At 42.2% G+C, this 25,342-nt stretch overlaps 1 protein-coding gene across 12 annotated transcripts in view; it reads left to right on the top strand.

The window, feature by feature from the left end:
• The first annotated feature begins 18,198 nt into the window (after window positions 1-18,198).
• The window catches only part of LOC139381237 (neurexin-1a-like), a 749,117-nt gene continuing 741,973 nt past the window's right edge, over window positions 18,199-25,342 (top strand). For 9 of the 12 annotated variants that reach the window (XM_071124711.1, XM_071124707.1, XM_071124704.1 and 6 more), the window contains exon 1: window positions 18,244-18,913. In XM_071124711.1, coding sequence (XP_070980812.1) covers window positions 18,259-18,913 — 655 coding nt within the window. In that variant the 5' untranslated portion in view covers window positions 18,244-18,258. Of the gene's footprint in view, window positions 18,914-25,342 lie in introns of all 12 variants that reach the window. The other 3 variants (XM_071124703.1, XM_071124702.1, XM_071124701.1) reach the window with 1 other exon arrangement.

Genomic DNA, 25,342 nt, shown 5'->3' with positions numbered 1-25,342 from the left:
TCAGCATTCAACACCATAGTACCCTCCAAACTCATCTTTAAGCTTGAGTCCCAGTGTCTTGACCCAGACCTGTGCAAGTGTGTCCTGAACTTCCTGAAGGGCTGCCCCCAGGTGGTGAAAGTAGGAAACAACATCTCCACTCCGCTGATCCTCAACACTGGGGCCCCACAATGGTGAGTTCTCAGTCCCCTCCTGTTCACCCACGCCACTCAATCATCAAATTTGCAGACGACACAACAGTGGTAGGCTTGATTACCAACAACGACGAGACAGCCTACAGGGAGGAGCTGAGGGCACTCGGAGTGTGGTGTCAGGAAAATAACCTCTCACTCAATGTTACGAATCCCTTTTGGCCCGACAGTCTAGGGGAGATGGTAACGAGACCCGTAACATAACTCATGCAAATTATAATAGTGACAAAGTAAAAGTGAGAATGAAATAACCACAGACAACTAAATTACCGTCAAACACATGGTTTATTAGAAAACACACGGTAATGGGGGGGGGGGGGGGGCAGGAAAAGGGGCTGAGCAGGACCCAAGGAAAGAAACAATAAGCATCCAAAACACCCCTAAGCTAGACTAGCCTATTTCAACAACAGCTAACTAACTAACCAAAAATACAGTGGGTGGTCCACCCAGTTCGATCTAGTGTTTTTAACAAAGTTTACCTACGGGTAGTGTATGCCCATGGGTGACTTGTCTTGGTTCCCCCTTTTCCCACCAGCAAACAAACACAAACACCATAACCAAAAACAATACTCACAGGTGAGGACAAAGTGATATGGAGGTGCTCAAACAAAAGATAGCTCAATACATAGAGAGACATAGTAGGAGAGGGTGAAACAGAGCGATCTACAGACATATGGCATTTACAGAGAGATTGAGCTCCAGAGCAAACAACTGACAGGGTTTTTAAACCAAGGGAAAGGAACTGTGATTTGGTAGGAAACAGGAGGAGGTACGTCTTCTGATTGATGATTGATTGGTGACTGATTGGGGAGTGATGATTTTCACCTGTGAGGGGAGAAGGAGAGAAAAGAACAAAGGATACATACAGACACACACCCACAGGATACCTGTATCCGTAACACTCAATGTCAGCTAAACAAAAGAGATGATTGTGGACTTCAGGAAACAGCAAAGGGAGCACCCCCATATCCTCATCGATGGGACCACAGTGGAGAAGGTGGAAAGTTTTAAGTTCCTCCGTGTACATATCACTGACAAACTGAAATGGTCCACCCATGCATTTAGTGTGGGGAAGAAGGTGCAACAGCACATATTCTACCTCAGGAGGCTGAAAGAATGTGGCTTGTCACAGAAAACCGTCACAAATGTTTACAAATGCACAATCGAGAGCATCCTGTCAGACTGTATCACCACCTGGTACGGAAACTGCACAGCCCACAACCGCAGAGCTGTCCAGAGGGGGGTGCGGTCTGCACAACGCATCACCAGGGGCAAACTACCTGCCCTCCAGGACACCTACAACACCTGATGTCACAGGAAGGCAAAAAGATAATCAAGGACATTAACCACCCGAGCCACTGCCTGTTCACCCATTCTTCCATGCAGAAGGTGAGGTCAGTACAGGTGCATCACAGCTGGGACAGAGAGATTGAAAAACAGCCTCTATTTTTGATTTTACCTTTATTTTACTAGGCAAGTCAGTAAAGAACAAAATCATTTTTTCAATGACAGCCTAGGAACAGTGGGTTAACTGCCTTGTTCAGGGGTAGAACGACAGATTTTTACCTTGTCAGCTCAGAGATTTGATCTTCCAACCTTTCAGTTATTAGTCTAATGCTCTAACCACTAGGCTACTCTGCAACCCCTCTATGTCAAGGCCATCAGATTGTTAAACAGCCATCACTAGCACAGAGAGGTGGCTGCCTACATACATACTTGATATCATTGACCACTTTAATAAATGGAACACTAGTCACTTTAATAATGCCACTTTAAGAACGTTTACATATTTCTCATTACCTCTCTCATATGTACAGTGAGGGAAAAAATTATTTGATCACCTGCTGATTTTGTACGTTTGCCTACTGACAAAGAAATGATCAGTCTATAATTTTAATGGCAGGTTTATTTGAACAATGAGAGACAGAATAACGCATGTCAAACATGTTATAAATTGATTTGCATTTTAATGAGGGAAATAAGTATTTGACCCCTCTGCAAAACATGACTTAGTACTTGGTGGCAAAACCCTTGTTGGCAATCACAGAGGTCAGATGTTTCTTGTAGTTGTCCACCAGGTTTGCACATATCTCAGGAGGGATATTGTCCCACTCCTCTTTGCAGATCTTCTCCAAGTCATTAAGGTTTCGAGGCTGACGTTTGGCAACTCGAACCTCCAGCTCCCTCCACAGATTTTCTATGGGTTTAAGGTCTGGAGACTGGCTAGACCACTCCAGGACCTTAATGAGCTTCCTCTTGAGCCATTCTTTTGTTGCCTTTGCCGTGTGTTTTGCGTCATTGTCATGCTGGAATACCCATCCACGACCCATTTTCAATGCCCTGGCTGAGGGAAGGAGGTTCTCACCCAAGATTTAACGGTACATGGCCCCGTCCATCGTTCCTTTGATGCTGTGAAGTTGTCCTGTCCACTTGGCAGAAAAACACCCCCAAAGCACAATGTTTCCACCTCCATGTTTGACGGTGGGGGTGGTGTTCTTGGGGTCATAGGCAGCATTCCTCCTCCTCCAAACACGGCGAGTTGAGTTGATGCCAAAGTGCTCCATTTTGGTCTCATCTGACCACAACACTTTCACCCAGTTGTCCTCTGAATCATTCAGATGTTCATTGGCAAACTTCAGACAGGCATGTACATGTGCTTTCTTGAGCAGGGGGACCTTGCGGGCACTGCAATTTTCCAGTCCTTCACGGCATAATGTGTTACCAATTGTGTTCTTGGTGACTATGGTCCCAGCTGCCTTGAAATCATTGACAAGATCCCCCCGTGTAGTTCTGGGCTGATCCCTCACCGTTCTCATGATCATTACAACTCCACGAGGTAAGATCTTGCATGGAGCCCCAGGCAGAGGGAGATTGACAGTTCCTTTGTGTTTCTTCCATTTGCAAATAATCGCACCAACTGTTGTCACCTTCTCACCAAGCTCCTTGGCGATGGTCTTGTAGCCCATTCCAGCCTTGTGTAGGTCTACAATCTTGTCCCTGACATCCTTGGAGAGCTCTTTGGTTTTAGCCATGGTGGAGAGTTTGGAATCTGATTGATTGATTGCTTCAGTGGACAGGTGTCTCCCTTTAAGCGTGCTCTTAATCTCAGCTCGTTAGTTGTATAAAATACACCTGGGAGCCAGAAATCGTTCTGATTGAGAGGGGGTCAAATACTTATTTCCCTCATTAAAATGCAAATCATTTTATAACATTTTTGACATGCGTTTTTCTGGATTTTTTTGTTGTTATTCTGTCTCTCACTGTTCAAATAAAGCTACCATTAAAATTATAGACTGATCATTTATTTGTCAGTGGGCAAACGTACAAAATCAGCAGGGGATCAAATACTTTTTTCCCCTCACTGTATATACAGTACTGAATATTGTATAATACACTCTCTATTTCATCTTAGCCGCTCTGTCACTGCTCATCCATATATTTTATATGTATATATTATTATCCCATTCCTTTACTAGATGTTGTGTATTAGGTTTTGTTGTTTAGTTTGTTAGTTATTAGGTTTTGTTGTGTAATTGTTAGATATTACCTGTTAGATTGCTACTCATCTATTGCTATTCATTGTACCCAATGATCACTCAGCTACACAAGCCTCTCCCTAACATCAATATGCCTTGTCTATTGCTGTTCTGGTTAGTGATTATTGTCTCTTTTCAATGTAGAGCCCCCAGCCCTGCCTAATATGATTTAGATAGCCCTTTTGTCCCACACATGCGGTGACCTCACCTGGCTTAACTGGTGACTCTAGAGACAAAACCTTTCTCATCTTCACTCAATGCCTAGCTTTACCTCCACTGTGATCACATCTTACCATTTCCCTGTCTGTACATTATGCCTTGAATGTATTCTTCCAAGCCCAGAAATCTGCTCCTTTTACTCTCTGCTCCGAACGAGCTAGATGACCAGTTCTTATAGCCTTTAGCCGTACCCTTATCCTACTCCTCCTCTGTTCCTCTGGTGATGTAGAGGTTAACCCAGACTCTGCAGCACCCAGCACCACTCCCATTCCCCTGGCACTCTCATTTGTTGCCTTCTGTAACCGTAAAAGCATTGGTTTCATGCACGCTAACATCAGAAACCTCCTCCATGAGTTTGTTTTATTCGCTGATTTAGCACACTCCACCAACCCTGATGTCCTAGCCATGTCTGAATCCTGGCCGAGGAAGGCCAACAATAATCCTGAAATTTCCATCCCCAACTACAACATTTTCCGACAACATGGAACTGCCAAAGGGGGCAGAGTTGCAATCTACTGCAGAGATAGCCTGCAGAGTTCTGCCATACTATCCAGGTCTGTGCCCAAACAATTCAAGCTTCTACTTTTAAAAATCCTCCTTTCCAGAAACAAGTCTCTCACTGTTGTCGCTTATTATAGACCCCCCTCAGTCCCCAGCTGTGCCATGGACACCATATGTGAATTGATTGCCCCCCATCTATCTTCAGTGTTTATACTGCTTAACACCTTGGACATCCTACAATCTAAACTACATTATCAAGGAAAATACCAGGTACAACCCTAAATCCGTAACCACCTTAAATCCATCACCTCATAGATATTCCTGACCAACTTGCCCTCTAAATACACCTCTGACGTCTTCAACCAGGATCTTAGCGATCACAGCCTCATTGGGCAGCCTAGTGGTTAGAGCATTGAACTAGTAACTGAAAGGCTGCAAGTTCAAATCCCCGAGCTGACAAGGTACAAATCTGTCGTTCTGCCCCTGAACAGGCAGTTAACCCACTGTTAGTAGGCCGTCATTGAAAATATGAATTTGTTCTTAACTGACTTGCCTAGTTAAATAAAGGTAATATAATAATATAATATTTTTAAAAAATAATTGCCTGCGTCCATTATGGATCCGCTGTCAAACGACCACCCCTCTTCACTGTCAAACGCTCCCTCTTCACTGGCAAACGCTCCCCTCTTCACTGTCAAACGCTCCCTAAAACACTTAATTGACCTGGCCCGGCCCAGTATTTACCTCTTTATTACAGAGACAAAATGTAGTATCTACCCCTGTATCAGACAGAATGTAGTATCTACCCCTGTACCAGACAGAATGTAATATCTTTCCCTGTATCACAGAGACAGATTATGTAGGCTATTTTGTATGCGGTTTGGGAGACATACAGTTCATCATTGTTCAAGAAAACTTACTAAGGGAGGCCGCTACTAGCTACATTTACCCTACAATCACAGAGACAGAATAGATTCGATACTTGGTATTTGATTATCATTTGTTTGTTTGTTTGTTTGACATTTTTATTGCACTTTTAAGGAGGAACTAACACAAGCCTTGTACCCGCTATAAAATATGCTATACCGTGTTTGCAACCAAAGCCCTTTGATATTATTTGATCAGGCTTGGGACAGACACACATCTCAACTACATGTCTGATAGACCCATATGAAGAATTGACACAGGATAACATTTCCATTATGGAGCATTCATCTGGTTTATGATGGCATCACATAATAAAGACTACATGAGTGATGCCAGCTGCTTGCTAGGAATATCACTAAACTAACAGTTCATGGCAGTACTGTACTGTACGTGGAACGTACTTTGACGTCAAACATCGATTGAGTAAATCTGTTGAATATATTACCATTGACCTCTATGGTCCAGATTGGTGTCTGTACAGGGGCGAGGCGATATGGTCCAGGCTGTTTAGTTAAGATCTGAGATCCAGGTATTAATTCCTTTACATACTAATGCTATCATTTCAAACTATCTTAACTTGGGTTATTGTGCAGGAGTCAATACCATCACCAGGATCATCAAGGCTACAAATGCCTTAGATATAGTGCATTCTGGAAGTTTTCAGACCCCTTGACTTTTTCCACATGTTGATATGTTACAGCCTTATTTTAAAATTGATTTATCTACATACATTACCCCATAATGACAAAGCCAAAACATTTTTTGGACATTTTTTTCTAATATATTACCAATTAAAAAAAACTGAAATATCACATTTACATGAGTATTCAGACCCTTTACTCAGTACTTTGTTGAAGCACTTTTTCCAGCGATTACGGCCTCGAGTTTCATTGCAAACAGCTATTTTCAGGTCTCTCCAGAGATGTTAGATTGGGTTTAAGTCCAGGCTCTGGCTGGGCCACTCAAGGACATTCAGAGACTTGTCCCGAAGCCACTCCTGCTTTGCCTTGGCTGTGTGCTTAGGTTTGTTGTCCTGTTGGAAGGTAAACCTTCGCCCCAGTCTGAGGTCCTGAGTGCTCTGGAGCAGGTTTTCATCAAGGATCTCTCTGTACTTGCCCTGTTCATCTTTCCTTTGATCCTGACTAGTCTCCGAGTACCTGCCGCTGAAAAACCTCCCCACAGCATGATGCTACCATCACTATGCTTCACTATAGGGATTTTGCCACATTTCCTCCAGACAACTCTTGGCATTCAGGCCAAAGAGTTCATTCTTGGATTCATAAGTCCAGAGAATCTTGTTTCTCATGGTCTGAGAGTCCTTTTGTCAAAAAAAGGCCTGATTTGTGAAGTGCTGCAGACATGGTTGTCCTGAAAGGTTCTCCCATCTCCACAGAGAAACTCTGGAGCTTTTTCAGAGTGACCATCGAGTTCTTAGTCACCTCCCTGGCTAAGTTCCTTCTCCCCCGATTGCTCAGTTTGGCCGGGCGTCCAGCTCTAAGAAGAGTGTTGGTGGTTCCAAACTTCTTCCATTTAAGAATGATGGAGGCCACTGTGTTCTTGGGGACCTTCAATAATGCAGACATGTTTTGGTTCCCTTCCCCAGATCTGTGCTTCGATACAATCCTGTCTCAGAGCTCTACGGACAATTCCTTCGACTTCATGTCTTTGATTTTGCTCTGACATGCACTGTCAACTGTGGGATCTTATCTAAACAGGTGTGTAACTTTCCAAATCATGTCCAGTCAATTGAATTTACCACAGGTGGACTACAATCAAGTTGTCGAAACATCTTAAGAATGATCAATGGAAACAGGATGGACCTGAGCACAATTTTGAGTCTCATAGCAAAGGGTCTGAAAACATATGTAAATAAAGTGTTTCTGTTTTTTTCATACATTTGTCATTATGGCTTATTGTGTATAGATTGATGAGGAAATAAATGTGTTAATCCATTTTAGAATAGGGCTATAACACAACAAAATGTGGAAAAAGTCAAGGGGTCTGAATACTTTCCGAATGTGCTGTACGTACATACATACAGACATACATACATGAATACATGTATTTAAGTGATAATATTGTCACGGGGGTTATTAGTTCATCGAGGGCCGGCAAACCGTACCAATATGTCCTCCAAACACCGGCTCCGAGGGCATTATCACTTTTATGCAACGGTTCACCTACATATTCCCCTCCCTCCTGACCCAGGGTCACCTGTGTTGGGTACAGACACTGCAGGCAGGATCTTCCAGCATCTGCGTATTCTTCCCACCACCATCTGTTCACTGCAGAGAGACAGAAAGGAGAGGACATCAACTGTAATGCAAAGATTAGTCATTGAACAGACTGACAATCTAGACGACCTACACTTCAACACAGCTTAAAGGGGAAATCTGAGAATCAGACAACAACAAAGCAATCCCAGATTTCCCTTTTAATGTCCATCACCAACAATTAAATATTATGTTTTAATTTATGACAACAAGAGCACAAGTAGACATATAAACCCTATGATGGAACCCCCGCAGGAGGCTCTGGACTAGGAACCCTTGCTGGAGGCTCTGGACTGGGATCCCTCGCTGGAGGCTCTGGACTGGGATCCCTCGCTGGAGGCTCTGGACTGGGATCCCTCGCGGAGGCTCTGCACTAGGAACCCTCGCTGGAGGCTCTGGACTGGGATCCCTCGCTGGAGGCTCTGGACTAGGAACCCTCGCTGGAGGCTCTGGACTGGGATCCCTCGCTGGAGGCTCTGGACTGGGATCCCTCGCTGGAGGCTCTGGACTAGGAACCCTCGCTGGAGGCTCTGGACTGGGATCCCTCGCTGGAGGCTCTGGACTGGGATCCCTCGATGAAGGCTCTGGACTGGGATCCTTCGCTGGAGGCTCTGGACTGGGATCCTTCGCTGGAGGCTCTGGACTGGGATCCCTCGCTGGAGGCTCTGGACTGGGATCCCTCGCTGGAGGCTCTGGACTGGGATCCCTCGCTGGAGGCTCTGGACTGGGATCCCTCGCTGGAGGCTCTGGACGCACCCAACTGCAACCCATCTATAGATTTTTGTAGCGTCTTTATTTAAAATGTATTTAAGGCCAGCATCCCAGAGTCACCTCTTCACTGTTGATGTTGAGACTGGTGTTTTGCGGGAACTATTTAATAAAGCTGCAAGTTGAGGACTTGTGAGGCGTCTGTTTCTCAAACTAGATGCTCTAATGTACTTGTCCTCAGGGCCACCCACTCCTCTTTCTATTCTGGTTAGAGCCAGTTTGCGCTGTTCTGTGAAGGGAGCGTTGTATGAGATCTTCAGTTTCTTGACAATTTCTCGCATGGAATAGCCTTCATTTCTCAGAACAAGAATAGACTGATGAGTTTCAGAAGAAAGTTCATTGTTTCTGGCCATTTTGAGCCTGTAATCGAAACCACAAATGCTTATGCTCCAAATATTAATCTAGTCTAAAAAAGGCCAGTGTGTGTGTGTGTGTGTGTGTGTCTATGTCTGTGCGTGTGTGTGTGTGTGTATATCTGTGTGTGTGTGTATTCATGTGTGCGTGTGTTAGTTAGCTATATAAGGGATCTCAGCCCTATCTGAGTAGTGCATCGCTCATCCTGTCTCCATTTATAGAAACCAACAATATGGGAGAGTTGATAAGATGCTGCTTGTTTTTCAGCAGACACGATGCAATCATGTCAATAGATCGTCCCCAGCCAGGCCTTTTATACAGGCATTGTGAGTTCTCTCCACAAGTAAGCACGCACGCACGCACACACACACACACACACACACACACACACACACACACACACACACACACACACACACACACACACACACACACACACACACACACACAGCAGGTTGAAGATATGCATCGTTTGTCTGAGATGATAAATTACTCTTTCAGGGTGAAATATATGCTGGCTAGCTTAATAACTTGGATTTCGGATGAAATCACGCATTGATGTCAATGAGAGATTTAAACAAAATAAATGACTTAGTATTGGCTGATCCAAAGTTATTCAACACAAAGGCATTGTAATGTAACTATTGCATTCAAGTGTATTGATCGTTGGTTCCGAATCAAACCAAGAACATTTAATACACACTCATATTGAGCTTTTTTTTAGCTGTTGATCATTTTACCAAGTTAGCTCTTATCAACTTTCCTGTTGTCCCTATCCTGCCATTAAAGTAAATGTCCAGTGAAAAGCTCAATTCTGATAATACACATATGTTGTTGACTGATACTAGACTCAAATTTGTTGCCAGTTCATAAATTAGAGAAAAAATACTTTAAAAACCCACCTCAAATGTTTATTTCAAACAAACTTTTAAAAAAAGGATGGCTATTTCCTCATGTGAGGTCATGTTGGCTCATTGGCTCAGCAGGCCAATCAGCTGTTTACTTGTAATTAATATTTTTAACGACCGGTATACGATCACACCATTCTGTTGTTGGGTTAACACCAACACCATTCAACACAGAAAAGCTGCTTTTAACCTACTTAGTTACCATTTCTTGGAAGGAAAATGATTTCACTCATATTGTAATTTATTATAGGTCACATTTCATAAACTCTGGAAACACTGGAGAATTACTTTAAGGCTTCAGACTTCATCCAGTGTGTATCTGGGTCTAGCTAACTAGTAACCTTGAAGCCATCGGGTCTCGTACTGCCTGCATCTCTAATATAAGCAGCTATAACATAATGACCTTCACAGAATTCTGCACTTTACATTTTATACATTTGTGAACATTTGATGAATTCCTGTTCCAGAATATGAAAAGCACTCGCACATCAGAATGTGTTTGTTGCAGGTGTGTGGGAAAAATTAAATGAAAGAAAAACCCCAACACTGCTCTTGCCATTGTCTCATTCCCTTTTACTGTTCCCCTTATTGCATTAATTTGACTGTCCACCTGTTCCCAAGTTTATGCTTAAACCTAGAATCCTTAGATGCTACATCATATTTTCGACTTATAAATTAAGGTTATATACCCATTGATTCTTGAAGAGCTTAGTTCAGATGTCATAGCCCATCAGAACCCCAAATATAAGCTTATTTTACTCCCAATGTTTCAAAACAACGTAAATATAGACAAACACGACATAGCCTCAAACAAGGTTAAAACTATACAATTGATATAATGGATGATAGTCCTTTTATCAATAGCTCTGTCTAGGAATTTGAGGGTGGTTACATTCCTCCAGCCCCACCTCTGCACTTTTTAGCAAGACAGGGGCAGGGAAAGCGCTTTGTTATTGTTTCAATTAAGGATTCTATTTTTAAACTAACTAATATAGTTGCTATTATGGCAGAGCTTCATTCACCAGCTTGCTTCTTGATGGGTTTAATTGTCTTTCTTATTGCTCTCACACGAGCATTTTGTTTATTAAACTTTTTCAGCTGAACTTTGATCATTGAGATAGTAAATGAATGATAGGCCAGGGTTTTATGTCTCTGTAGAAGGACAGATAGCTGCTGAATGTGTTGGAATGTGTTGGGGGACAGGAGCAGAGCACCGTGTTGATACAGGGGAGACAGATGGAACTCTGTGGATTAGACGGAGGGGTTGAGGTCAGGAGGTGAGGACAGGTCACCTGAAGGGAGTAATAAGGGTTTGGTATCTTGTTACTCTTTTCCTGTTAAACCATAAGATGTAAGGATTGGAGAGAAGGCATGTCTTAAGTAGGAGGTATATAACTGTGATGGAGAGAAATGTTTTGCTGTCTGATTACAGATGTACAGAAACTTTGGGAATAATTTAACTTGGTTAAAGCTTCTCTAGTGTCAGTTGTTTATTTACTATGAAAAATAAGAACCTAACAAAGGTTTGCTAAATATTATGCATTTTAATAGCATTAAAAGTACATTATTACTCAAATGTTAACGGCCAGCTCATTCATGAATTGTTTCCTGCGTGACTGATGTGCACTTCCTGGTGCTAGGCTATATTGAAGATTAGACTACATTTTGTTTTCCGTATCCTTTAAGCAGTCTATGGACATGGTAAGACAACATTCCATGCTGAGGTTTTGTTTACCTGGCCACTCTCTCCAAATGCAAGTCAATACCCCCAATATTAGCACTACATGTCCAAATCATCTAAAATGGAAACTTCAACATTGTTCAACTGCACTTTCATCACCTACAGCACCACTCCAACATCAACATATATTAAAATGGAGTGTTTCTATGTTTTGTAGTAAAACAGAGGAAGATAAGCGTTTCCAATGACATCATCGGTGTGCAATGTGTGATTGTAACCAATTATGAGTAGGCATTGCATACTTATGGCCTCCTAATTGTCTACAAATTGGTCGATGATGTCATTGGACCCTGATCTATCTCTATGTTTTTTACTATAAAACACAGAAACATACCATGTTCACTTATGTTGATGTTGAGGTGGTGCTGGATGAATTTGAAGCTAGCAAATTAATTAGCTAACTAAAGTTAGCCTGCCCAGCAGGAACTTCTGAAGAATATAAAGTTTTTATTTCCACAATTTAAAAAAATATTAACTTTTTACGTAGTAGCAAAATGTCTAACTTGTTTGCATTAGATTTTACTTACACTTACTTGTATGTTGACTTCTCCATTGATGTTGTTTTTACGTTTCGCAAACTTTTCTTAGCGGATGTAAAATCGTCGCAAATTGAATTATGGGGGAGTTTCAGGCCCAGGAGTGAGCATAATTGTACACTCGCAAAGCCAACTAAAAACAAGGGCTGAGGGGCTTACCTTGCTTGGCTAATAATTTGGACCACCCTCCAAGATGGCGACGGGGATTCCCCCAAGGGCATAAGGTGACGACGGTAAGTGTACGATGGTGTGTCTTTTAAGTGTTTGGCCTTGTCCATGGACCTGTTCTGCTGGGGCCCTGTCCATGGTCCTGTACTGCTGGATCCCTGTCCATGGTCCTGTACTGCTGGGTCCCTGTCCATGGTCCTGAACTACTGGGGCCTTGTCCATGGTGCTGAACTATTGGGGCCTTGTCCATGGTCCTGAAACTACTGGGGCCTTGTCCATGGTCCTGTACTGCAGTGATGCTACCAGTGCCCTGTCCATGGGTCTGTACTGCTGTGATGCTGCCAGTACCCTGTCCAGGGTCCTGTAATGCTGTTCTGAGTTACTGCTGGTTCCCTGTCCATGGGCCTGTACTGCTGTGATGCTGCCAGTGCCATGTACATGGTCCTGTACTGCTGTGATGCTGTTCTGAGTTACTGCTGGTGCCCTGGTGTGCAAGTCACATCTGGCTAGTTGAATGCCGAGTCAGTGACACATTTTAATGCTGAAATCAAAATTAAAGAAAATATATCCTGCAAATTCAGCAGGCTATGTTGGGAAATGTGCTTTACAAGTGCCATCTTCTTAGCCTATTGTTTGGGTGTGCTTTGGTTTGCTTTTCATTGCATGAGCCCATTTTTCCCCACTCCTATCAATAAAATAGTTGAAGTCATACGAAAGTTTTACTGCGCTTGAAGTTTCAAATGCATCCTGTCTTTACACTGATTGTGTAGTGTGATTTGTGTTGAAATGTTTTATTATTATTGTTATTATTATTATTATTATTGTATTTAACCCAAAATAACAATAACAACCCAAAATGATAATATTTAATTTGTATTCTTCCACAAATATGGTCCGGAGAATGTAGGGGATGATGACGCACTGTTTGGGAGATAATCTAATTTGACTGGTACTCAACTCACAGCTCTAACACTTCATTCAAGACAATTTAAGTTAGCCCTGAGTTAGCCTGCCCCAGAGCAGGTTAGTTCTGAAGGTCTCGTTGTCATTGAAAGGTGAGCCACATTTGTAGGATCGGTTATGCCGAGTTGAACACGAGTTGATCAAAGTTATCTTGCTAACTTCTCAAACCTGATTCGTAGTATTTGAGCTCTGGTGTGCTTTTCTGTGTGACTGCTGGTGCCCTGTCCATGGGCCTGAAAAGTTCACTGGAGGTACTGCTGGTGCTGAAAGAACAGTACTACCATGTGCGCTATCCATGGTCCTAATCATGATAGAATTGTGTGTGAATAGAATGCCATGTGTGCTTTGAATACTGTATTAGAGTTGGTGGTGCTGAAGGAACCGCAATCGCTGCTGCACTGAGTTCCAGGGACCTAGACTATTGACAAATGAAGTGCACAAAATCAAATGTATTTGTATTGAAAGATGAGTAGCTATACAATATGTATGCATACAGTAGGAGTATGTAGGCATGAATAGCACAGTTAATTCTGACTTGCCTGGGGCGGCAGGTAGCCTAGGGGTTAGAGCGTTGAACTAGTAACCGAAAGGTTGCTAAATTGAATCGCTGAGCTGACAAGGTAAAAATCTGTCGTTCTGCCCCTGAACATGGCAGTTAACCCACTGCTCCTAGGCTGTCATTGTAAATAATAATTTGTTCTTAACTGACTTGCCAAGTTAAATAAAGGTTAAAATATAAATACATTTAAAAAAAATAATAATAAAAAAAAAACATGTATATAACCATTAGAATGCAAGCAACTGGAAGCATTCAGCTTCTCTGACATAGCCCAGCACTAGCTGTCATATCATTGTATGAACCTATAGAGAGGAAATCTCAAGCCACACATTCATATAAAGTGCACTATCTCTGTTTAGCCTACTCACTGCACTCTCGTTATAGTGAGAAAAATATTATATTATTGTGAAAATACCTTCACCTTCCATTTTGACACACTTTTTCTACAGATATGTATTCTCTCACACACAAGCAAGGCACCATTCCAGCCTGAGTGCAAGCCCTAGGCTCACTTTTTCCATTATTGTGACACCCCTTCTGAGGCAGAACTGTATTTATAAAAAGTATGGCCACAGCCCAAATCACACCCTTTCCCCATGGGCCTGGAAATAGTGTACTACATTTTGGAACCAGAATAGATGAACTGCAAATACTTAAAAGGTATGTCCCATGACAAATTATATGTGAGAAAGAACTAGAGGGGGTTCCATAAAGAAAAACATTTTCTTGACTTTTTACTGTTTAGATCCTGGAGCATATGGTTTGGTTTGCCCTGTAGAATAACGGAAATACTTTGATCATGAATGTTCCCACTGGCTGTGTCTGCAGCCTAACATTACCCATGACCATGTCATTATAGCACACACAGACAGGCATACACTCCCGCACACACACACACACACACACACACACACACACACATACACACATGCAGCAATATAAAAATGTTCCAGTAGTCTTGAATTGGGAAAAGTAACACTGTGAAGAGAGGACCCTAAATACCCCTCTCGGGCAATTCTAAAACGTTCGGTTCCTCGCTTCCTGCTGAATCGGAAGATCGATTGGAACTCGATGCCTTCAGACATCAATGTAAAATAGTCCTGGTTCCGCGGTGGGTCAAATGTTTCCGCGAGGACCATTATTTTAATTTTATTTATGCCATGGAATACAGGATTCACTCATTTGTTACGGCATTATATTTGTACATGTTCTGAATTAGGGATGGAATGATAGGATTAAATGTGTAGTTGGAGTAGTTTGCCAAACTAGAACGAACAGAGAAATGGAAATCTTAGGTTGTTTCATGTTTTATATTTTTAATTAGACGAGACCATATCAGACATATTTTTTTTATTTTTATTTCACCTTTATTTAACCAGGTAGGCTAGTTGAGAACAAGTTCTCATTTGCAACTGCGACCTGGCCAAGATAAAGCATAGCAGTAAGCATAACATACAACAACACAGAGTTACACATGGATATTCAAGTATCATCACTCCCAAAATAGGATAATATATTATGATACACAATATCCATACAGTGTAGTATTGATGTAGGTTATGAAGCAAGATCTGAACATTTTAGGCTGCAGAATACGCTTGCTTGGTAGGCTGTGAGACTTGCTAAACGACAGTGTCCACTATAATCCTCTGTGTTATATTAACCAGAGGGAATCAATTATGTCGTTTAGCGTAAACTACTTCAACTAACAGAATGTGTTCATGGTAAGAAAAATCCCATTATCAAGAGAACTCCCTGCCAGCCTCAAACGTCGCCACATCCCGTCGCTGCACACGAGATACGAAGAAGTTGTTGAATTGCATCACTTCTTTCTCTCCTCTCTCTCCTTCGTTTGCCACCCTTGTTGCCGACATAAAACAAATGTTCCCTGCTCCGTAACCATATTTTTTTCACCTCTGTGCGTTTCACTAATTCATCAACATTCAATTCGTGGATGTTTTATAACGAAATGTGACATCACCTAGGTCTGTCGAGGCGACAGCTGGTGTCGGTTAGTGAATGTGGACGGATATGTATTCAGCAGCAGCGGCGCGCGTTGCTGTCCAAGGCGCTGCAGCATTCGGCCCCTCCCCTCCCCAGTAGACGGCAGCCAGGCAGCTACAGAGAGAGAGACACGTGACCCGCTCGCTGTCTCTGCCTTCTGACGGTCTGTGGCAGAGCGCTGCAGGGAGGAAGATTGCAACGTTTGGACAGTGTCTCCCTCACCATAATCACAGGATTTTACCGCTCCTCTGTTTTATCTTACTTTGTTTCGTTATCTGAGAATCGAATAGGGGGAAGAGCCAAGGTACAGGACCATGCGTTGACTTATTTTCCATCGTTATGAAGGTGTTGCTGAGTTTTAGAACATAGGGGAGAAGAGAGTGAAGCCAACTCTTTTCTCGGTCTCTGATGATCAGTGATGCAGTAATTCAGAGTTTGCTAAAATAGTGTGAGGTTGAGGGTTTTTAGTGTGGATGATCTATTGGGGTAGTTTGAGTCGAAGAACACTGCATGGTGATGCTATTTGGTGGGTAGCCGAATTAATATTAAATGTGCTGTACATAACAAGAGATTACATTCCAATACTTCGGTAAGGAAAAATATGATTTAGATTATGATTTGAGTCGGTCCTGGACATGCATGATCGGGTTCTAAATGCAGGTTAACGATACCTAGTTTGATGTATGATTTAATGTCTCTCTGATAGGTTGAGCTGCTAGACGGGCAACGGAACAGCTGTTGAAAACTTAGCCAAAATGCACTTCAGTCGTTTTGAACTGTGTCATCAATAGATTGTATTTAATTGTTAGAAAGATTGTGGGGATGTTGGCAAGTGCTTAATACAAACAGGTTTACGTGCTCATTTTGTTTGCTGTAGAAGGTGCGAATTTATAGAAAAGTATCTAATGTGTTGAGATGGACAGTGGAATGGGACCGGTTGGAATCTCATGTTGATCTTCATGGCATTCTAGAATTCTATATGGTAAATTTGTCATGATATGCTTTGAATCTCTGTAACTACTTTTCAGTCCTCCGTCAATGATGGTTTGTCTAGCAAACGGGGTAGCTTATTTGGATGGTTTTCTTTTAGGTTTGAATGAAATGCCACTTTCTGTCTGGCCCGTCTAGACCTGAGTTCAAATACATGCGTATTTAAGCATTTGCATCTTAAATAGGCCTACTTATTTTCTGTATATTTGAGTATTTAAAAATAATGTGTCCGAATTCAATTACTTAGATTATAAGTATTTGATCGGTTTAAAAATAATTTCTCATGATACTCGGCTATTTGAAACTATTTTCAGATAGCCTGCTTGTTCCAAATACATTTCAAATACCCATATTACTAAACAGACGTATGTTCAAATACATGGAGTATTTAAATATTTCTATTTGAAAATACACTTGTCTGTATATTTGGGCATATTCAAATACATGCCAATACTTACCAATACATTTCCAAAATCATTTCAATATTCAATTATGCGCTTATCATAGTTCTGTTGGAAGCTGAGTTAAAAGGTAGATGAAATAATGAGGAAACCGACAAAAACAAGATTCTAGCAGTTAGTTGATATGCATGATTCTCTGGAATAGCAGAAACACTTTTCTACACAACCTTTATAATTCCGATACACTTATGGAATGACAGAGTTCATGGAAAGTACTCTGTCTAATTCTGATGTAAAACTGTGAGAGCTGGTTACTACCAGCGGATTGTGGATGATGCTGCGTTTGATGACCTGTGAATACCTATTAGGGTTGATAAAGGGAAAGCTGACTAAACAAAATGAACTGTCCATTCTTATGTTTCTTTTCTTTTTTACAGATCATCTTCTCATTATGTTATAAGCCGAAGCTTTGTGGATCAGAGACTGGCCTTGGGGGGAGGGGGGAGGGGGGACAATTGGCTTGTTTGGCGCCCAACGCTTATCAATCAGCCAATTACAGCCATTCTGTTTTGGAGGGGTCTTTTCAGCGCCCGTTTTGGAGGATGCAGGGTGAGAAGCCAAAAGCAAAGATTCCGGATGCCGGCTACATCTTCTTGGGGTGAATAGGAGGGTTATCGATGCCATTTCAGCAGCAGTAGAATCGGCTGGTGCGCTCTAGCTGCCTCTCACCGACCGAAAGTAGCCTTTATGCATGTTCCAAAACTAAGAGAAATAGAATAACAAATGTTTTTTTGATTTCTGAATCACCATCAACTGTTTTGGAAGAAAATCTGGATCATAAAAGAAAGGAAATCGTCTGACCGAATAAAAAAAAAAGAAGACTGAGGAGTTCGGATTTAGGGGCGACAGAGAAGTGGACCAATACACAACGATTATATATTTTTTCCGGCAGGCTATTATAGCTTGCTGGTAGAATATGACAACGACATAATTGGTTAAGGTTTACAATGTATCATTTCATATTCACAATTATGAATGGTCAGTCCGTGTATTACATCACTCAGCCCTAATTTCTAGCTTGATAAATTAAAATCCCGCCAGAAATCTGATTTAGCGGTATTGTAGTCTATCGAGGCCTAAAGAACAATTTGGCCACATCATGGTTATTGCAATGCGGCATGGAGCCCATCTAATATGGGTATGCCTTCTCGTCTGCTGTATGGTAGACATAGGGGCCTCTATGGAGTTTACAGGTGCAGAGGGCCAGTGGGCCAGGTTTCCAATGTGGAATGCATGTTGCGAGAGTGAAATGAGCTTCAACATGAAAACCAAGAGTTCCCACGGGCTGTTAGTGTACTTCGATGACGAGGGATTCTGTGACTTTTTAGAACTCCTAATACACAACGGTAAACTCAGTCTTCGATTCTCCATCTTCTGCGCTGAGCCTGCAATGGTTCTAACCAACACCACGGTGAACGACAGCCAGTGGCACACGGTGACAATACAGAGAAACTTTAAAAACACGACGCTAATGGTGGACAAAGAAGTGAAATGGGTCGAAGTGAAGTCGAAAAGAAAGGATATGACTGTCTTCAGCTACCTGTTCCTTGGGGGGATACCGCCGGAATTACGCTCTGTGGCTTTACGGTTAACGCTGGCTGCTGTCAAGGACCAGGTGCCTTTTACCGGATGGATAACGGACGTAAAGGTCAACAAGACAGATTCGGCTCTCCTAAACAGCGCGGGGGTCATTAACGACCTCTGCAGTGCGGCGGCCAACATGTGTTTAAACGGAGGGGTCTGTAATGTCATTAACCACGAACCCAAGTGCGACTGCTCGCAGACTGGATACCAGGGCAAGGACTGCAGCGACGGTAAGATATCTGGATTCCCTTTTAGACCGTTGCCTGGCTTAGGCCTACTAACAATACTCGTCAATTCCCCTTTATCTAAACAACAACACAACATGATCTTTGATAGTTTCCCAACATTTAGAGAGGTTGGCTAATAATAATCTTACAGTTTACAGCAAATGCACGTCATCCCTTCCTCTATACTAGGCCGACAGACCTATACGCCTGTAGGCCCTCACTAATAATTCAATAATTCCCAGTGCAAAATACGTTCATCATTATACAACACTTTTTTAACATATGTCGTCATAGTTGTTTCTAAGGTTGTTAATGAGTGGTTGTGCTCCTGCAAGGGCTCATTAGCCCAACATGCAGGTGTTCCTCATTCTCTAAGGTGTCTTGCCTCTACCGGCAAAAGGTCACCAGGGGAATGGTTGACCTATGAAGTTGTTTTATCTCCAATGACTTTAGCGCCTTCTGAATGTTTCAAGTCATAAATAGTAATACGCATTTAGAAGAAGACGAAGGACATGATATGCACATATATGAATAATATATGCAGTACCTATATGCAGTATGTTGTGCATTGCATAATATAATGTAGCCAAGACTCCAGACCTTGCTACCTGTACTAGATCTACTGTTTGTTGATAAGTGATTACAATAACATCATCTAAGCATTATAAATTAAGTAGTTTTATGAAATACACAAGAAACCTTTTCTTGGTGACATTTTGCCTGATTTTAAGGTTAGAATTTCAGAGAAGAAAGTCGACTTCATACATTGTTCAGTTGCTTTTGTGGCTGAATCTTGGCCTATAGATGTTGGTGCAATGCTGGACCAGATTGTCCTGTGATTTGAAGGCAGAGGTGGGAAATTTGAATAGTTTTACTGTTTGGAACAGCTCTATTTTCTGTTATTGTCATTTCCTTGTTGCAATTTGTTGGCTTTGTTGATGAAGTATAAAGACCACATTAGCTTTAAATTACATCCCAAATGGCACCCTATTCCCGACATAGTGCACTACTTATGACCATGGCCCATAGGGATACACACTTAGGGCTTTATTTTAACAACTCTAACACAATGGTAAATGTTAGCGCTGGCGGCAGCGTTATAGGTTCAGGGCTGTGTCAGCTATTTTCACAACCAAAATTATGGGCGCAGTAGCTGGCAGTGGAGCAAAAAGGCTGGGTTTTGATGAGTAAACAAGTTGTGGGTGTGTCAAGGCTTCGCTCCTATATGGCCAATCAGAACATGCGCCATTGCTAAATAATATGTGATAGCTTCAAGTTGTGTATTTACGGTCATCTATTGTGTTGTCATCAACTTCAATTCAAATGACAGTCCATCATAGCCTAGTTTGTTAAATAGCCTGCCACATATGTCCTAATATGTTGAACATGTTTACAGTAAACATCACTCTAATTGCATCTCTTTAATATGGAAACACATTGTTAAACATAGGCTATAGCATTTACATTGATATAGAGGCTAGGCCTAATGTAAAGTGTAGTCTGGACATGGACATGACAAACCTAGTGAATGAGCAAGATTAAATTGGATAGGCTATTGGTAAGGCCTAAAAACATTGTATAATTCTAATCAATGTCTAATTAAAATGAAACAACTTTTTTTTAAATAGGTCATGTTTAAATACAGTTCCAGGCACCTTAATTGCACCCCATGGACGTATAATACAGACAAGGCAACAGACTATGGAGGGTTTTACACACATTCAAACTTTTCACAGGAGCTGGATAAAGATGTATGGTGCGGAGAAAGGGATAATGTCCACTCATCATTATACTGTTTACACATGTAATGTTTTATAAACATTGTGGAACCATCTTACCATAGTTGCACTTCTCCAGAAATAACAGCCAAAATTGCATTTGAGCCATATATGTTTTCATGGATGGTGAATCTTTCTAACAAGTTTGATTTGTAATCAAATTAAACAGAAAACAATCAATCTGTTTTTTAAACCAACACCAATAGTTCTAAATAGGATCGGGTCAGAAGCATGATGTCATAAATCATACCTCTAATTCCATGAGCCTAAGGCGCTGTGTGCATGCGTAGGCCTAAGGGCTCTATGGCAGGAGGCATGGATGTTTGTCCTATTCACTGAAGATAGTATATTAAATAGTATACATTAACCCTACAATAGGCCTAGTTACAACAAACATGTAGCCTATCTAGTTTTTTGTTGTTGGCTTCAACATAGATATATTAGTCTACACACATTGAATTTGTAGTTCGAAAATGCACTGCATCTTGGAACCATGGACAACTGCATCTTGGAGCCATGGACAACTGCATCTTGGAGCCATGGACACCTGCATCTTGGAGCCATGGACAACTGCATCTTGGAGCCATGGACAACTGCATCTTGGAGCCATGGACACCTGCATCTTGGAGCCATGGACAACTGCATCTTGGAGCCATGGACAACTGCATCTTGGAGCCATGGACACCTGCATCTTGGAGCCATGGACAACTGCATCTTGGAGCCATGGACACCTGCATCTTGGAGCCATGGACACCTGCATCTTGGAGCCATGGACAACTGCATATTGGAGCCATGGACACCTGCATCTTGGAGCCATGGACACCTGCATCTTGGAGCCATGGACAACAGCATCTTGGAGCCATGGACACCTGCATCTTGGAGCCATGGACAACTGCATCTTGGAGCCATGGACACCTGCATCTTGGAGCCATGGACAACTGCATCTTGGAGCCATGGACACCTGCATCTTGGAGCCATGGACACCTGCATCTTGGAGCCATGGACACCTGCATCTTGGAGCCATGGACAACTGCATCTTGGTGCCATGGACAATTGGACCTTGGAGCCATGGACAACTGCATCTTGGAGCCATGGACAACTGCATCTTGGAGCCATGGACAACTGCATCTTGGTGCCATGGACAATTGGACCTTGGAGCCATGGACAACTGCATCTTGGAGCCATGGTCAACTGCATCTTGGAGCCATGGACAATTGGACCTTGGAGCCATGGACACCTGCATCTTGGAGCCATGGACAACTGCATCTTGGAGCCATGGACACCTGCATCTTGGAGCCATGGACACCTGCATCTTGGAGCCATGGACACCTGCATCTTGGAGCCATGGACACCTGCATCTTGGAGCCATGGACACCTGCATCTTGGAGCCATGGACACCTGCATCTTGGAGCCATGGACAACTGCATATTGGAGCCATGGACACCTGCATCTTGGAGCCATGGACACCTGCATCTTGGAGCCATGGACACCTGCATCTTGGAGCCATGGACACCTGCATCTTGGAGCCATGGACACCTGCATCTTGGAGCCATGGACACCTGCATCTTGGTGCCATGGACACCTGCATCTTGGAGCCATGGACACCTGCATCTTGGAGCCATGGACAATTGGACCTTGCCTAACCATTATAATAAATGACTTTGCCACGTGAAAAGTAAACAGACGAGCAGGCAAATAGCCTAAGCTACAAGCAGATTCAGTATCCAAGGACAGCGATTGGTTTGACAGATAGGTCCAACAGATGAAAGTGGAAGATGCCATTTTTTTGGAAAAACGGTTCCTAAACAGACTGCCTACAGTCACTGACACCTTTCATCCAACGGGCATCGCACATAGTCCAAACTTTTCACACAAGCTGCATGAAAATAAATGATGTCCAAAATAAAGAAAAAAACAGGATTGTCTGTTGACTGTTTTACTGTTCATTAGATTTTAATAAAACATTGGTTATAGGCTACTGATTATGCTACTGTGCACCTCCCCTGGCAAAATCGCTGCCATAATCAATTGTGAACCTAAAATATCACCAGTAGCGCTGCTTGAAATTGTCACACATTTTTAAGGCCACACCTCAAAAATTATTCTCACAGCAGATACTATGTTCAATTGGTGGTACTTATTCTGGGGGCTTGAACAGAAATATAAAACTGACTCCTGGAGGAGTGAAGGAGTGCAGCCTGAGAGGAATATCACCCCACATGAGAGCAGTCTCTTACAGGGTGGAAACTCAAATAGGAACCATCTCTCATGGGCTCCCTTGATTCGGGGTGTGGGGGCAGTTTATGCACCCAATTTGATATAGACAATTTAGTACATTTCATTGTCTGGTGCATATAGCTCCAGCATAGCCAACATGATCTCATTAGAATATGTCTGGAATAGCAGTCACAGATTGGGAACCCAAATAGGAACCCGCTCTCAGGTGCTACTTAGGAACACTCCTCCATTGGTTTTGGGGGATGGTTTATGCTGATACACCCATGATGGTGATGTTGCCTACAGTAGACAGTTTCATATGTATATATACATAGAATTAATAATCTAATTAAAGTTCATTGGTCACGTAAGCAGGTGTTGTAGCAGGTGCAGTGAAATACTTATGTTACCAGCTCCAACAGGGCAGTAGAATGTCTTATGTTACCAGCTCCAACAGGGCAGTAGATTGTCTTATGTTACCAGCTCCAACAGGGCAGTAGAATGTCTTATGTTACCAGCTCCAACAGGGCAGTAGAATGTCTTATGTTACCAGCTCCAACAGGGCAGTAGATTGTCTTATGTTACCAGCTCCAACAGGGCAGTAGAATGTCTTATGTTACCAGCTCCAACAGGGCAGTAGAATGTCTTATGTTACCAGCTCCAACAGGGCAGTAGAATGTCTTATGTTACCAGCTCCAACAGGGCAGTAGAATGTTTTATGTTACCAGCTCCAACAGGGCAGTAGAATGTCTTATGTTACCAGCTCCAACAGGGCAGTAGAATGTCTTATGTTACCAGCTCCAACAGGGCAGTAGAATGTCTTATGTTACCAGCTCCAACAGGGCAGTAGAATGTCTCACAAATACAATGCAAATACACACAAAATCTTTAAAAAACAAAAAACAATCAAATGTAGGTATATTAGACTGAGCATGTGTCAGAATCCAGAATATAAATACATGGTGTGTATAGACAGTATAGAATGTGTCAGAATCCAGAATATAAATACATGGTGTGTATAGACGGTATAGAATGTGTCAGAATCCAGAATATAAATACATGGTGTGTATAGACGGTATAGAATGTGTCAGAATCCAGAATATAAATACATGGTGTGTATAGACAGTAAAGAATCTGGAAAATAAAATTGTATGTACAGTAGTAGGTATATTAGGATAAGCTATGTGGAGAATACAGTAGAGACATACACAGTAAGTAAACAACAGTATATGAATACAATATGAGGTGACCAGCGTTCAATATGGGGCAATAGTCCCATATAGGTGACAGATGATGAATGATATGTTCTATTTCCATGGTTTCATACCTCTCATGGCCCATCATGACATTTGGATGGCTGGTGGCCCAATGACTATGACAACAATTACTCCATATAGAAGCCATGTGGATATGGACATTTAGTTCTATATTTGCGCATGGTTTAACCTCTCTGGGAAAGTTTGCGATGCTAGCGTCCCACATTGCCAACAGCCATTGAAATTGCAACTACAAACCAACAGAAATCTCATAATTAAAATTCCTCAACCATGCAAGTATTTTACACAATTTTAAAGATACACTTCTCGTTAACTTCTTGGTGACAGGGGGGCAGTATTGAGTAGCTTGGATGAATAAGGTGCCCAGAGTAAACTGCCTGCTACTCTGTCCCAGATGCTAATATATGCATATTATTAGTAGTATTGGATAGAAAACACTCTGGAGTTTCTAAAACTGTTTGAATGATGTCTGTGAGTATAACAGAACTCATATGGCAGGCGAAAACCTGAGACAAATCCAACCAGGAAGTGGGAAATCTGAGGTTTGTAGTTTCATTTAAGTGATTGCCTATCCAATATGCTGTGTCTATGGGGCCAGATTGCACTTCCCAAGGCTTCCAGCAGATGTCAACAGTCTTTAGAATGTTGATTGAGGCTTCTATTGTGGAAGGAGGTCGAATAAGAGCTGTTTCAACAAGTGGACTAGGCTGAGGCCAATCAGTTGTTTACTGCGCGGTTACGCGGGTGCGCCGTGCCTTCCTTTTTCCTCTGTAATGAATACGCTCATTTCGGGAATTTCTTTCCTTAATGCGTTTGAGTCCATCAGTTGTGTTGAGAAAAGGTAGGGGTGGTATACAGAAGATAGCCCTATCTGGTAAAAGACCAAGTCCATATTATGGCAAGAACAGCTCAAATAAGCAAAGAGAAGATATGAAGGTCAGTCAATCCGGATAAATTCCAAGAACTTTGATAGTTTCTTCAAGTGCGGAAACACCATTAAGGCCTATGATGAAACTGGCTCTCATGAGGACAGCCAATGGAGAAGAAAACCCAGAGTAACCTCTTGCTGCAGAGGATACGTTCAATAGAGTTAGCTGTACCTTAGATTGCAGCCCAAATAAATGCTTCAGAGAGTTCAAGTAACAGACACATCTCAACAT

This window comes from Oncorhynchus clarkii, chromosome 23, assembly GCF_045791955.1.
Source record: "Oncorhynchus clarkii lewisi isolate Uvic-CL-2024 chromosome 23, UVic_Ocla_1.0, whole genome shotgun sequence".
Lineage (NCBI taxonomy): Eukaryota > Metazoa > Chordata > Actinopteri > Salmoniformes > Salmonidae > Oncorhynchus > Oncorhynchus clarkii.
The sequence above is the reverse complement of the archived record's forward strand: the minus strand, read 5'-3'. Positions and strand labels throughout refer to the sequence as shown.